At 34.8% G+C, this 14,819-nt stretch overlaps 1 protein-coding gene and 2 long non-coding RNA genes across 5 annotated transcripts; 1 reads left to right on the top strand and 2 right to left on the bottom strand.

Annotated features, from left to right (window-relative positions):
* The first annotated feature begins 492 nt into the window (after positions 1 to 492).
* On the top strand, positions 493 to 1,247 carry LOC132638151 (14 kDa proline-rich protein DC2.15-like). Its single transcript, XM_060355124.1, has one exon. The coding sequence runs from the start codon at positions 538 to 540 to the stop codon at positions 946 to 948; it is 411 nt and encodes a 136-aa protein (XP_060211107.1). The 5' UTR covers positions 493 to 537; the 3' UTR covers positions 949 to 1,247.
* Positions 1,248 to 2,216: 969 nt separating this feature from the next.
* LOC132635096 (uncharacterized) lies at positions 2,217 to 4,930 on the bottom strand. Its single transcript, XR_009580426.1, has 2 exons — positions 3,699 to 4,930; positions 2,217 to 2,544 (listed from the first exon to the last, which is right to left on the bottom strand). It is a non-coding gene; the product is annotated as an uncharacterized LOC132635096 (long non-coding RNA).
* Positions 4,931 to 7,231: 2,301 nt separating this feature from the next.
* Positions 7,232 to 12,793, bottom strand: LOC132635095 (uncharacterized). 3 transcript variants are annotated; one of them, XR_009580424.1, is made up of 6 exons: positions 12,634 to 12,792; positions 12,337 to 12,462; positions 11,995 to 12,100; positions 10,146 to 10,424; positions 9,946 to 10,065; positions 7,232 to 8,035 (listed from the first exon to the last, which is right to left on the bottom strand). It is a non-coding gene; the product is annotated as an uncharacterized LOC132635095 (long non-coding RNA). The 3 variants fall into 3 exon arrangements; XR_009580425.1 differs by lacking the exon at positions 11,995 to 12,100 and having other exon boundaries at positions 12,634 to 12,791; XR_009580423.1 differs by lacking the exons at positions 11,995 to 12,100; positions 12,337 to 12,462 and having other exon boundaries at positions 12,634 to 12,793.
* Between the last annotated feature and the right edge of the window lie 2,026 nt (positions 12,794 to 14,819).

The following is a 14,819-nucleotide window of genomic DNA, read 5'->3' as shown; positions in this document are numbered from 1 at the left end:
CAACTAGTAACCTAGAAAATACGCAAAATATCTCTACATCTCCCTGAACTTGAAACCTTTTACTGAGTGTACACCTAAACTATTTTTTATCCTAATTATCCCCTGTACTTGACTATTTGGATGTTCCATCGTAATTTGAGTCGTCGGTAAGGGATTTTCATTGGGAAATTCATCGGAAACATTACCGACGAGCCTGAGGAATGCACCATCAGTATATAGAATATTTTGATAGAGGAATGAAATAAAACAATAGAATTCTAGGTTGGAACTAAACAAGGAACATGGCACCCCTGTATTAATTCCTTCTTCACATACCTCCAAGATCTACCAGATTAATTAATAATTTAATATGCTTCTTGCTAGCTACAATTCCAGGTTTACACACATGGGTTAAGAATGTTTTCTCATCATTCTTTTGATCTTCCATCCTTATGCACGCAGCCTATAAAAGCCAACCATCCTTTTAATTCTGCATCATCACAATTCAACACATTTCTCTATTACTATCCCTTTAGCTAGCAAATTTTAGAGTCCAATATGGCTAAGTCACTTGCCCTGTTTCTTCTATTCAATATCCTTTTCTTCACAGTGGTGAGTGCATGCAATACTTGCCCTGGTCCTAAACCTAAACCAAAACCAAAGCCAAAGCCAACCCCAAAGCCGTGCCCCCCTCCTCCTTTGAAAGAAGGCAAATGCCCAACTGATGCATTAAAATTAGGTGTTTGTGCTAATGTGCTTAATGGTTTGTTGAATGTAACACTTGGAACTCCACCAGTAAAACCATGCTGCAGTCTTATAGAAAATCTTGTGGACTTGGAGGCTGCTGTTTGCCTTTGCACTGCACTTAAGGCTAACATTTTGGGAATCAACCTTAATCTCCCTATTTCCCTTAACTTACTTCTTAATGTTTGCAGCAAGAAGGCTCTACAGGGCTTTACTTGTCCCTAAATGATTCTCTAAATTTTTTTTATTTTTTTTTCTGTTTCTGAATCTGGTTTTTTATATTCATTTGTTTAGCAGTTTCTGATGTTCAATTTAGCTGCTTGCACTAAACTTCTTGTTAGGTGCAAAGTTGTAATGTGTTTAGGATTGTCATTATTGGAAAGGGCTCTTGTATGGACAATTGTTTGTGCTCCCTCTGGAAATAAATATTTTTCAATATCACTTTCGTGCAGTTTGTAAGCCTCTCTGCTTATATGATTTACTTCCTCTGTCCCAAAATAGCTGTCACGTTCTGCTTCTCGAGATTCAATTTGACTAATGTTGGAAGCTAAATTAGATTAGATTAATTAAACACTTTAAATTAATGTTTGGATTGTTATACCCTATTTTAATCGAAGTCAAAATAGTTTACAACATCTCAGTAATTTTAGAGTTATTTAAAATTGGGAGTCGCCACCTAATTATTTATGGTGAATTAGGGCACCTAAAGTTAATTAAAGTAATTATCTAAAGTTGATTTTATTTTAAAGTCTACGAAATCGAAAGATCTAAGCAAGGGTTCAACTAACCTAGAGGGAAGGTATTAGGCATCCTTTAAGATCCATTAATAATGGTTAACTGACCGGACTTACAATTAATTAGGTTAAGTGTAAATATAATATTATAGAAAAAAAATAGCTAAAGCTATAGATAGACATGTAAAATGTTATTTAAAATAGGACTCGTAGAAAATATAATAGTTTGTATAAAAGAGCTTAATTATAAATAGACTGAAGAAAACGCAAGACGATGCAATGTTTTGTAAATATTTGGAGAAAAGGAATTACGTTGACTAATAAATTAAAACAGTCGTTTGTAAGATTAATTTTTATAAATGTTTAAAGGTTTTATAGAAAGAATATTAATTTAATATAAACTGTGTAAAGGTTATTTTAACAAATATGCATTTCAAATGTTAGGATGAAGCTAAAGTGGAACAGTTCCATAAAAACTAGTTTGCTTTGCTTTTTTTTTTTTTATATTTCAAAACGTGTGTGGTGGGATTTTGACCAAACCTCTTTCTTCATTGGATCTAATAGCCATTCTAATTCCTCATAAATAATGGCCAAACGTAAAATTGCTATTTCAATGTGATCTGACTGAACTTCAATTCCAGTTTCCCTTTTTGTGACCTCTCCTTCTTTGTCTTAAAACGTGACAGTGCTTACCTTGACCCTTCTTCACCTTTTTTTTATCTATACCCCCCTATTAACTTAAACTCCCTGAAAAATCAGTATGACTAAAATTGATTAATAGTCTTAACGTTCAACAAATATCACACAAGCAAATAGAGCAAACAAATAAACAAGAACGGAACAAATTAATGGGACATTTAGCCAAGGTCCAAGGCTTCTGTATACCCAAGGCAGTTCGAACATAGAGGAAAAAACAGAGGCATAACAGCAGCTGATGGCAAGCTGCAGGCTTGGCCTTAAACGTCCACTGTTTGCCTAAGCCGTCATGGCGATTGGTCACAAAGAACAGCAGCGATACGCAACATTGTCTCATTAATGTGGCAGCAAGGTTGTCGAAGCAACTCGAGGATGTTTGGGATTCGAAATTCTCAGTTCATGCAAAGAAAGAGAATGAAAAGGATTAGAAAGAAAACCCGATTAAAGTCATTATGGAGGGAAAAAAAAAAGAAAATTAAAGAAACTGGGATGGCAACAATACCCTCAAAATAAATTTTAATGAAGAAAGATGGGTAGGAGCACAAACAACGATTTTACTCATAAATTCTTTCAGCACATATAAAGTCATCTAGCGTATATTAATCCATGCCCAAACGAGCACATATTGCTGATGCTACTCACGGATAATAGTATACAAAATGCTTCATGGTTTTTAAATATCATGACTTGGTTCAACTATCTCATAACAAAACCAGAACCTCCAGAAGTAATCAGAAACCAAGACTTGCTAACTCTAAAACACAGAATCTGGAAATCCAGTATCAACTAGACGTGGCATGCCAAAGGTATAGGGGATTGATTAATTTGGGCTGTTAGCAGGTCAAGGCACAAGTAGCAATTGTAACACGTAAGTTGGCGGAAATTTGAGAGTACATTATGGTCTTAAGTTTAAAGGTAAAACTGTAACAATCAAGCGACAAAATCACAGATAGCTCCTACTGGTCCCTATGAAAGTTAACTTAAATAATCTTTAAGCATGCTATTTTATCATATTAGCTTCACAACAGAACAAAGAGAATAAGATCTTGAATCAAACTATAAGCAGGAAACAGGGATGCCATAGCAGTCAACTCATATGAAGGCATACACAGATGTGTGAGGCAGTCAACTAGTGTGCGAACCAATTTCGAGGGAGATTGAGCCTAACAGAGTTCTGTATAGATGATTTAAGCAAGATGCATCTCAACAAAAAAAGGAACAGATTCTTTTATTGAATCTAAATCAACCAAACCTACAAAATTCAAAATCACAAACACATACAGTAATGCTAAGACAAAGGACTGCATTTCAACTAATCTTCATAGCGTTAAGGGAAAACTAAACTTAATTACCCCAAACTTTAACACACAGTTGCCCAAAAACTCACTTTAAGGAACCAACAATACTGAAAATAACCACGGGATTTACAAGAAAACAGTAGGAAAATACTATATGCTTGAGCGAGCAAATCACATGAGGGACACTAAGTAACTGAATTAAACACAGAAAAATCAAACGCACAAACAAGGGATCATAAATACAAACCAGAATTAAATCGAAACTAAAAATGTGGGAAAGGGGAAGGTTGCACCGAAAATGGATCTTTGTCAAAAGGGGAAAGAGGTGAGCTGTGCGTATTGCACGAAAATGGGGGCGCGGGTTCTGCCATGGCTAAAGGAAATTGATTCTTGGTCGAAAGGGGAAAGAGGGGAGGTGAGTGTGCGGCTAGGTTTGGTTCAACTGATGTTAAAAGACACATGGGCTGGGTCGGGTAGAAAGTGGATGTGGGCTGGATCGGGTATTCGGATAGTGTGGGCCGATTGGTGTTAAAGGGTGATGGGCTGATCTCGCCTGGTGGGCTGGTCGACAAACTTACTCAAATGACTATCTTATTGTAGCTTCCTACCATTTGTAGTTACCCTTTTAAATATTACCATTTGTAGCTACATTTTGGCAAAATAGTGTATGTTTTCGCTGTGTATTTGTTGCCAACAAATACATGAGAACAAGGTAAAAAAAAAAACATGATCCTTGATTTTAGCCTTTAATGGTGGAGCTATTAAATTAGATATTAATATATATTTTTTTGATGTATTTTAGTGATTTTTTTTTTATGTATTTCAGTGATTTTTTTTTTTTTGATGTATTTCAGTGATTTTTTTTTTTTGCCATAATGTATTTTCGTGTCTTTTTTTTTTTTATGTATTTTACTGATTTTTTTTTTTTGATGTATTTCATTGGCTTTTTTTGATGTATTTCAAATACATTATGTACATTCCAACAACTATGAAGCCAAATATATTCAAATTTTCGTGTATTTGAATGGATTTCAACATATACATTCAGATACAAGACCAAAAAATTCAAATACATTCAAAAAAATAATGTGTTTGGCTATTAACAAAATATACTAAAAAATGCACTCAAAAATACAAAGACAAATACATTAAAAAACGGTGTATTTGTGAGATGTAGATTTTTGAATGTATTTGTATTTGGCTTTTAACAAATACACATGGCCAGATCTGAGACACTACCACCACCAAAAAATCTTAATCTCTCCAACACCACCAAAATCCTAATATGAGACACCACCACCACCAAAAACCCAAATCTGAGACACCACCACCACCAAAAAACCCTAATCTTTCCATCACCAACAAAACCCTAATCTCTCCACCTCTACGTCATCTTCTCCGCCGCCATCTCAAAATCAGTCCATCACCGCCGCCACCAACAATGCACACTGCCAGATCTGCAGAGTGAAAAGAGAGAGAGAGAGAGAAAGAGGGGTGAGCACAGAGGGAGACGGAGAAAAGAGAGAGGGGACGGTGCGGCCATGGTGGTGGTGATTGAGAAAAGGGGAGAGAGATTTTTTAGGGTTTTGAGAAATGAAAAATCTGAAATAGGTAGTGATTGAGAAAAAAGAAAGATATATGTGTTTGGGTATGTATTTTTTGAACCATTTGTAATTTAGAAAAGTTAATTAGCTACTAAATATAATTAAATAAAAGGATAGTTAATATTACTAATTAGGTCTTAAAAGAAGCTACAATGAGTAAAAATTTCTTTATAATGGTTTGGGCCGGACGGGTGAGAATGGGTAATGGGCTGCTTAAAATAAATGTGAATTGGTTGAAACTGTGGTCATTCCTTCTTCGTTTTAATTATTCTTGGGCTTTTAACTTAATAACCAGTACAATATATATTATGTGAAGACCAATAGTAATTAGTATGTAGAAAGTAAAGGATTTAATAAAGTAAAATTAATTTAACGAGTACAAATCTTAAAATGAAACGATGACGAACCATTTAAAATTTGTGATAAAGTAATGCTAGTAATATTGAAAGTAACGATATAGAAAGTAGTAGAAAATAAAAATAGTAGTGAAAACAAAGCATTTAGTTCGTTAATAATTTTAGAAGCCTAAGGAAATATATTAGAATAAAGGAGGGACAAAATTGAGTGTCAACATAGATATTCAAAAAACTAAAAATACTATAAGTTGCAAGTCTTCTCATATCAATATGGTGAAACATATATTTTTAAAAAAATATTGATCAACGTTCATATAGTTTGGCTCTCGGAAATGAAGGATTACATACTTTTGTTCGTTTGGGCACGACTTTCTTTTAGGACATATATCGAACACTTGGGTTACCTGCTCATGCTAGTCCATATCAGATGGAGTAACACTTAACAGCCACAACAAGTCTACAACTAAGACAAAATAACAAACCACTGCTAGAAAATCATAATTGTGAGAAATCAAATTCTGTATGAAAAATCACAACAAAAAAACCTCTGTTTTCATGTTTTGTTCTCCAGTAAGGCTGTCTGTAACAAATTTGAATTATTGAACAAATGTTAAAATAGGAAGATTCTCCCTAATCAAATGTATACAAAAGATCCAATATAATCTATATCTATATATATAATAAAACTAGACATAAATAAGGTGATGTGACACCTCTCTATGGCCAACATTTGCATTTATCTTTTTTCTCCTTTTTTTTGGCATTTTTCTCATTCTTATTGTATTTTTGGTTAATATCTACTACTAACTAGCAACGGTTATAACAGTTAAATGTCAGATAATTAAATGAAAAGGAAATTACTACTAGCAGCAGTTATAAGTTATAAGTTATAATTAATCATGACATCGTGCATGAAAGGAGTAGTTTTGGAAGCTCAAAAGTCCATCATTAATTTTCTAAATAATTTCACTTGAATGACTACTGTAATAGTCTACTCAGTAGATTTTAAGTGTAATCTCGCTACTAAAAACCTGCTGAAAACCGACCAAAAAAAATTGATATAAGCGATCACACGAGGTCGGTTTCTGAAAAAATGCGACCTCAAAACCGACCACAAAAGTAGGTCTGGTATGGGTGGTCGCAAATAATTAGCGACCTCATGAGGTCGGACAAAGGCGACCACACGTGGTCGGTACATGATTAGTCCCAAAAAAAGGAAAATTAACATACCGACCTCATGCGGTCGATATAAGCACACATGGGGTCTGTAAATTATATGAGTTTTTTTTTTTTTCAAGTTACCGACCTCATGTGGTCTGTATATTGAAAATTTTATTTATTTATTTTTCTGTTACCGACCACATGTGGTCGGTATATTAACACATGGGGTCTGTAAATTATATGAGTTTTTTTTTTTCAAGTTACCGACCTCATGTGGTCGGTATATTGAAAATTTTATTTATTTATTTTTCTGTTACCGACCACATGCGGTCGGTAACTATAAATTTATGAATAATGACAATCATGAACCGACTTCATGTAGTCGGTTTCTTTAAAGTCTGGATATTGATATGAACACAACCGACCTCATGTGGTCGGTTTCTTTAAAATGTGCAAAATGATATGAACACAACCGACTACATGAGGTCAGTTTCTTTAAAATCTGGAAAATGAAATTAAAATAACCGACCTCATGAGGTCAGTTTTCTCCAAAAAAATTGGCAACATTCTGCTACTTTTGCCACTGCCCACCTACCAACAATGCAAACCAGTTCTATATTTAACTAAAACCAGCTCAAATAGCTGCCAACAAGCACATATAATAACATGCTACAACCCGCACTACATCAAATTCAACTCGAAACTACTTCAAAGTTAAATCAAAATGTAATTCAACATTCACAAAAAACATTAAACTACTTCAACCTTTACAAACATCCACAAAACATTATACTTATACTAGTCTACACTAAGTTAGTCTACAACATCAAACTAAACATCCACCAAACACTTTCACATTTTTACAAATCCACCAAAAAATTTATAAGTGTGTAAGATACATAAAATTCAACCATGTTGTTCTGTGTTTGACACGTGCTCCCCATCATCATCACCACTACTTGGCTCATCTACAAGTCCCAGTTCCTGACTAACCTCTCGATGTCGTGCCCTAGATTGAGAATGGGGAGATCGACGCTTGGAGCTACGAGCGTCATCAGGACAAGGGGGAATTCCCCTCGAAGAAAGTAATAAGTCTAATTGAGCTTTCATACCCGTAAATTGCTCGTCCCCCCGTCTTTCCCCATCCTCTGCAGCCTGTAGCTGCTCGTCCCTCCGCCTATCCCTAGCCTCCGAGGCCTGTAACTGCATAGATAGCTAAAGAATCTTCTGCTCCATGGCCATAACACTCGCTCTATCCAATGACCCGCATCATTGGAAGAACATATGCCTTCCAGGGGCGACTGGAATTTACGAAATGCTCTATTTGCCATTCCATAAGTTGTGCCAAACCTAGTGGGGCCACCAACAGTCGCAATCCACAATTCGTTCAATTGTTCATCTGTAGGCTCTGTGCCAGGTGGTAGACTGTTGCATAACTCAGCCCGTGATTGTTGAAATTGAATCTGAAATTGAACAAGGAAAATCAACTGTTTAAATGGTAAAACCAATATAACACTATTTTATCAAAGCATATCTAAGTACAATTTCGAACTTGCACCCTATTCTCAAAATCTGAAAATGGAGTCGAAAGCAAAACTACAATGCAACTACAGTACTGCTAAAGAACCAAACAGAGCACACAAAGGTTCCGTTGATTGTATTCATATCATGGCAACAAACTAAATGCAGTTTTTTCTACTGACATATTTTTCCTTTTTGCAGGTTTTGAAATTGATGTTCTAAGAGAAAACAAAGTCACCAGTACTACCTTTGTTGATGTTTATATCACTGATCCTATACTCATGCTACTGAGGGGTTGACAATAAATGGAGAATGGTTTGTGCCTTGTAGAAGATGGGGTAGAAATCAAATCTGAACTCAACAGGAATGGTAGCAGAGCATATCTTTTGAGAAGAAGTTTGATGCTGCAAATTACCGCTTGTCAAATAGGCTGCTATTTATAGTAATTGAAAAACAGCAATGCAATACAGTCATTCACCATTTTGTTGCTACAACAGTTGGTATGGAAATCAGGACTGCAGGATATATCACGGGTAATATTGGAAACTTTATGGATATCTGGTGTAATATTGCAGGACTTACAACTGCTGCAGATAGCAGCAGCTCACTTGTACTGTTGCTGGTCTTTCTCAGACATGCATCAGACCAATTTTGCTGGTTTTCACTAAGTACTGTGCAAAGTCACACAAGGAAAGATGCAGAGCAAAAGTCCTGGTTTTGCTGTTTTTTTGAGAATTGCTACTGGAAGTACTAATAGATAGAAAGTGTAGTGACTCTAGTATGGATAGAAATTTAGTGGCAGCAGCAGGTTACACTTCAGGAATTTATTAGTGGACTTTGCTTAAAAAAAAATGCAAGTTAGCTAAAGCAATGTGCCTATAAATTCATTCTGATCCGTTTGGAGTTGATATGTGTAACAACTCGAACAAAGAAAGAGACCTCTTTCAAAAGTTTCAAAAAAGAAGAACTAGCAATTAATATCATATTGTATAACAGAATGTTTTTTATCATATTGTAAACTATATAAGCCTTGAGTCCTACAGAACATCAGAATGGCGCTGAGGAAACTCAACCAATGAGTTATAACACATAAATAGCAAAGGGGATAGATTTCTAACTGAATGTTGCTCATAAATCACCAAAAGATATAGTTTTATGGGAATAAAGTGAAGGCACCAAATACTACTCAATGCGCCTTTCCCCACATAGATTTGACTCGTCCATCTATGGAAACTTGGCAAGCAATACTTTTACAATTCCCTTAATAGTTTGAGTTTGAAGTTATCATGCAAGTATCTCCTTCAGCTTCGTCTTCTATTTCCAAAAGGCTATACTCTTACCTGCTTTCTATTTATTTATTTTTTGAATTAGAAGTATTGCTTGCTTTCTATTTAATTATTTTTTTGAATCGGAAGTCTTTCCTGCTTTCTATTTACTCCATCATAACAAATTAACCTCTTCTCTAAAATGCCAAAATACCATTTCCTATCATAACAATACTCTACACGAGTAGTCGCAATAACAGTAGTAGCAGCAGCAGAAATAGTACAGTAGTAAATTGTTCTAGCTTCTGCCCAAAGTTGCACAGCTTCTAGTCTCCAAGATCTGTGAAAAGTTTGTGAGCTGAACACTTCACAACGGTTTACTCGAACTTTTTGGATGATAACAAGTCAAAATACATACAAGGTCTTGAACAAGGTCACTAATTTGGTACAGCAGAAATCATGTTGTTTTTCTTTTTTTCGTTTGGCTTTTAGCTAATTTGGTAGAACTCACCTTGGATATCTTGAACAAGGTCACTAATACAAGCAGAACCAACACATAGTAGAAAAAGAAATTCAATTAAACTTACCTAGGACTGCTTAGCCCGTTCCTCAACCCATTTGTCTGGTTCTTGACTGTTTTTCTTCTTCTTCACGTGAGTGATTCTAAATGCCTCATCTTGAGGCAATATCCTCTTTTCTTTGAGTTCCTGCAAAAAGAATAATTGAGTAATTAATAAAGAAAATGAAATAAATTGATTATCCTACAATAGGACTAAAGGAAAAATACCAGCTCCTTCCTCACAGCCGCTTGGCTCTTAGCCCCACTAGTGTGTAGGGAGCCACCCTTCGTAGAATTTCTGGCCTTCTTCCCTGTTTCACTTTGTTTCTTAAATTCATCAGATGCCTAGTACTACAATAGCTTGTTATAGGCCTCCGGCCGGATCCAATCAGGCTTCGCTTGGTCTTCACGAACCCTTCCTAATGCACCCTTTAGCAGCTGCCCTGCTTTCTTCTCGAAGTTTTGGGCGACATGAGCTTCATGTTCCGGGAGCCAGAAACACTTTCTCTGCAATGAATAGTAATTAGTTTATTAATAATGAATCAATCAATATTATAGTAAACTAGCAAATCTACCCGCGCTTTGCGCGGTCATAAAAGAAATAACAATATGGCTAAATAATTGTGTCTTATAAAAGAAAATGTTATGATCGCAAATGTTAGGAGTTGTTTGAAACTGCAAATTGTGTCGTTTGTTCATTGTGTAAAGACCGAATCTTGAAACAAGTTCCACATTCTACAAAGGTTGTGGAATTGCAAGAACAACAGCATAGTCAATTCGCCAATTTCTTGAGACTTTCAACAAGAGTAATTACAATCAGGAAGCGCTGAAATTACAAAGCCGAAGAAGTTCTTGATCTCCGTCGCATATCAAGTGGTGGAGAAACTGTGGCTCAAAATCGGAATGCATCCCATAAGCATCCTGAATCATGTCGTGCATTCTATAATTTTGGACATCAGGTTCCGCTGCCCTACTACTTTCACCAACAACAAAGTTTTGAAATCCTCCCAAACTAGTATCCGACTAGTCCATACTGTATAATTTAATTGAAAGCCGTGAGTATAGAGATGAAGCCTAATAATCTTTGGTGTCTCATAATTCCTACATGCACATTTCTCACAAGGACACCTAACCAAGCCTTTGATTATAAAAGGTTCAAGTGTCATTGCATATTCAACAAAGCAACGACACCGTCCATAAATTCTTGCCTCATCCCCCCTCTACCGTCATTTGTTCTAGTATACATCCAACTACGAGATTCCATCTACATAAATTACACAAGATTTGAAATTGTTAATACACAAATTCAATGTTTAATTTAAACATTAAAATATATTGCACAAAATGGAATTTGTAGAAGTGGTGTGACATACTTGCTGTTTTGGGTTGCTGCTAAATGCTTTAAATCCTATGGGAAGAGAACATGGTGGTAATTTTTACTAACTCAGTTTTCTGTTTTGCAGGTCTTTACTATGCAAGGGAATACATAAACACCAAATGAGTTGAAAGCTGGAGAGATGCTTGTATCACTAATCTTAGTGTCAGTCAAGTCACTGATCAAAGTAGGTGAGTGTTGCATCAAAGATAAATAACGAGAGAACCAAACCACAAACAATGGGTGCAATCATTCAAACCAAGAAGGAGTCATTTTTATATTCAAACCAAGAAGGAAAATAATTAGTTTATTCTCTAACCTGCAAACTTAGATAAATAAGTGAAGATGTGGAGGGTGATATAGTACATTTTTATATTTAAAACATTTATTTTAACTTCAATAAAATAACCAAACTTACCACAATATCCTTATTTTAAGTTCTGTGGATGCTACCCTAAGCCTGCTTCTAAAAACAACAAATTGTCGGACAAATGAAAGCTTAAAAGCTACTTCACCCAACCATCTCTGTTAGCATACATCAACAAAGCACTAAAACCAAGAGTTCAAAGTGGAGCAAAATTGAGCGAGTTGAAACGAGTAATTTACCATTTGATAAATAAACATGATGTGCCATATATTGGAAAGTAAACAAAGAGCATATTAAGCAATGAGAAATAAGAAAGAGTAGTACGAAGTACTAACCTTAACTGTTCGATAGAGTAGTACGACACTATCCAAACAAGCTAAGTTCACACATTAAACGTGACTAAATCTACCAATGCTAATTTGCAGCCACCAGGCATAGTATCTGAGAATGGAAACTAAATCGAATGGTCCATCAAATTATTACCCCTTCACAAAAATTAACAAATTTACCAACTTTCAATTTTAATCAATCAAAATCTTCATAACAGAATTAAAACCTAATGTTAATGGAATGGGGGGCTATCATTAATAGACCTTAATCTTCAGAACAGAGTTAAAACCTAACCCTAGAACTAAAACCCAATCCTAAAAGAAGAGGAAGCTGTCAAGAATAAATACCTTAAATGGCTAGGAACTGAATAACAATCTCATAGAAATTTCACATTAATCTACTTGAGGAATCAAGAATGGAAAGTCGATCCCGAAATCAGCAAATTGACTCAACAAAGCAGTGGAACTGAATCCCTAAAAACGGAGATGGAGAGGAGAAAAATAATTGGTACTATATGGTAATGAATAAGGGGGGCATGTATCTATGTTTGTATATTTAGGAGAAGGAAAACGACATATGTTTAAAAATTCTGTGACAAATCACAAAAACTGTTGGAAAAACGACCAAAAGGAAAAAAAAAATACCTCGATTGGACGGTGGACTGCGCCGGAGACGGCGACGGCGGGAACTGGGCTACGGAAGGCGGGCAATGAACGATGGGCGATGGGCGGCGATGGCTGAAATCGAGGCAATGAAAAGAGGGGGAAATGAAAAATGGGGAAAAGTGGTGTTAGCTATGTGATATTAATTTGATTTAGCGAGGTCGGTTACCGTAATTTAATTATTTTTATTTTAAAATGTTTCGACCTCGTGTGGTCGGTAATTGAAAAAATTGTTTTTAGATTTTTTTTAATTATGCATTCCGACCACATGAGGTCGCCCAATTAAATATATATTTAATTTTTTTAAAATATTTACCGACCTCGTGTAGTCGATATTGTTTAGCATGACAACTTTGCGACCTATTGAGGTAAGTCATGTGTTTTGTGCAATTTATTATTAAATTATCCACTTCAGGAAGTCGGTCTTTTAAAGAAAAAAAATTATAAAATTAAAAGCATGCTTATACCGACCTCATGAGGTCGCTTTTTTTTCCGACCTCACTGAGGTCGGTTTTCAGTAGTTTTTTAGTAGTGTCTATCCACTTTGAAGGAACGCTACGCTTTCGGATTTTATAGGAAAGTAAAAAGAAAAAGATGAAGATCAGCTAGGTAAGGCTATTGAATATCCCTTTTCAAATCTATAGAATGGATTCATTGTTTGTATTAGCACAGGTTTTTATTGTAAAAAGAGAGAATTTTAAGATTTTAAGTGCTTTTTTTGTTGTGTACAATTTTTTGGCAACAAAAAGAGATCAGTTTGCTTGATTGATAATCTGTGTGTTTTAGCTTTTGCAGGCAATCTTGAATTCGGATTTTCCTGCATCTAAAGATTATAAGTTTTAATTATTAATCGTGTCTCGGTAATAGTTTTGGTGAGAAATTTCCTTACTTTTATCTTCTATAGCCTAATCACAAAATAATTTGCCATTGTTCATGGCATATTAAAGGAGAATGTGAGTTTTTTGTTAAAAGACTTATGAACCGACACAAGAAGAGGGTAAAAGAAAAAACGCAAAACTGAGTGCATTTGTCCCAAAGGAATAGAACCAGACGTAACTGTACGAATCTTTGGGTGAGTTTTGTCTTTATTTTTCATTTGCTCTTTCGTTTACCTTTTCGTGTCATTCTTTTCTTCATTACTTTCATTGCTTCCCCAGTTTCATATTAATACTAAAAGGTGATGTTCATGAAGTAAAACTCGAATTAGCAAAATTGATAAATGTCATAGTAGTATTTATTTTTCAGTTATTAGCTTTCTTTCTTTTTTTTAAGAAATTCCTTGTGGAAAGTTTGGAAAATGTTATTGAACATCATCTGAAATGTTGATCTTTCTTTTTGAATAGGTCACTCTTTCATGAATTCTTAATCATGAGAGGTTGTAGGGTATGTGCTCTCATGAACTTTTAATTTGAAGCTTAAGTTTTCTTTAATGTCACAGCTCATCATTTATCTCAAGATTTTTTCATAAGAATATTACTCCAAAATTTGCAGCATAGTAATAGTGTTGTTAGTGAAGACGTGACTTAGATTTGCAGGGCAAAATCCATGGAATGCAATTTTAATTTAGAGGAGTTGATAAATGATCGCAAATTAAAGATGCTTAATTTTAGAAAGGGATGACAAGATCAATGGTAAAAAGAATTGTCTCAAATTGAGAAGCAATGTTACAAGCTTTCTTTTGTCATACATGTGTTATACCCAATTTTAACCAGTGTCAAAATAGTTTACAACATCCGGGTAATTCCGGAGTTATTTAAAGTTAGGAGTCGCCACCTAATTATTTATGGTGAATTAGGCACCTAAGGTTAATTAAAGTAATTATCTAAAGTTAACTCTATTTTAAAATCTACGAAACCAAATGATTCTAGGTACGGGTTCAACTAATTTAAAGAAAAGGTATTAGGCATCCTTTAAATTCCATTAATGATGGTTAACCGACCGGACTTATGCTAATTAATTAGAACTAAAATATACAAATATAATACTTTAACTATTTGGGAAAATAGTTTGTAAATGTTGCTAAAGTTATAAATAGAAATATAATAATATTGTTTAAAATAGGACTTTTCAGAAAAGGTAACAATTTCCTAAAATACTTTAGCTGTAAATAAATTAGAGAAAGCGCTGGATTATGTAACGTTTTATAAATATTTGAGGAAAATAAGTTA

This window comes from Lycium barbarum, chromosome 4 (genome assembly GCF_019175385.1).
Source record: "Lycium barbarum isolate Lr01 chromosome 4, ASM1917538v2, whole genome shotgun sequence".
Classification (NCBI taxonomy): domain Eukaryota; kingdom Viridiplantae; phylum Streptophyta; class Magnoliopsida; order Solanales; family Solanaceae; genus Lycium; species Lycium barbarum.
This window is presented reverse-complemented; position numbering and strand designations above follow the sequence as displayed.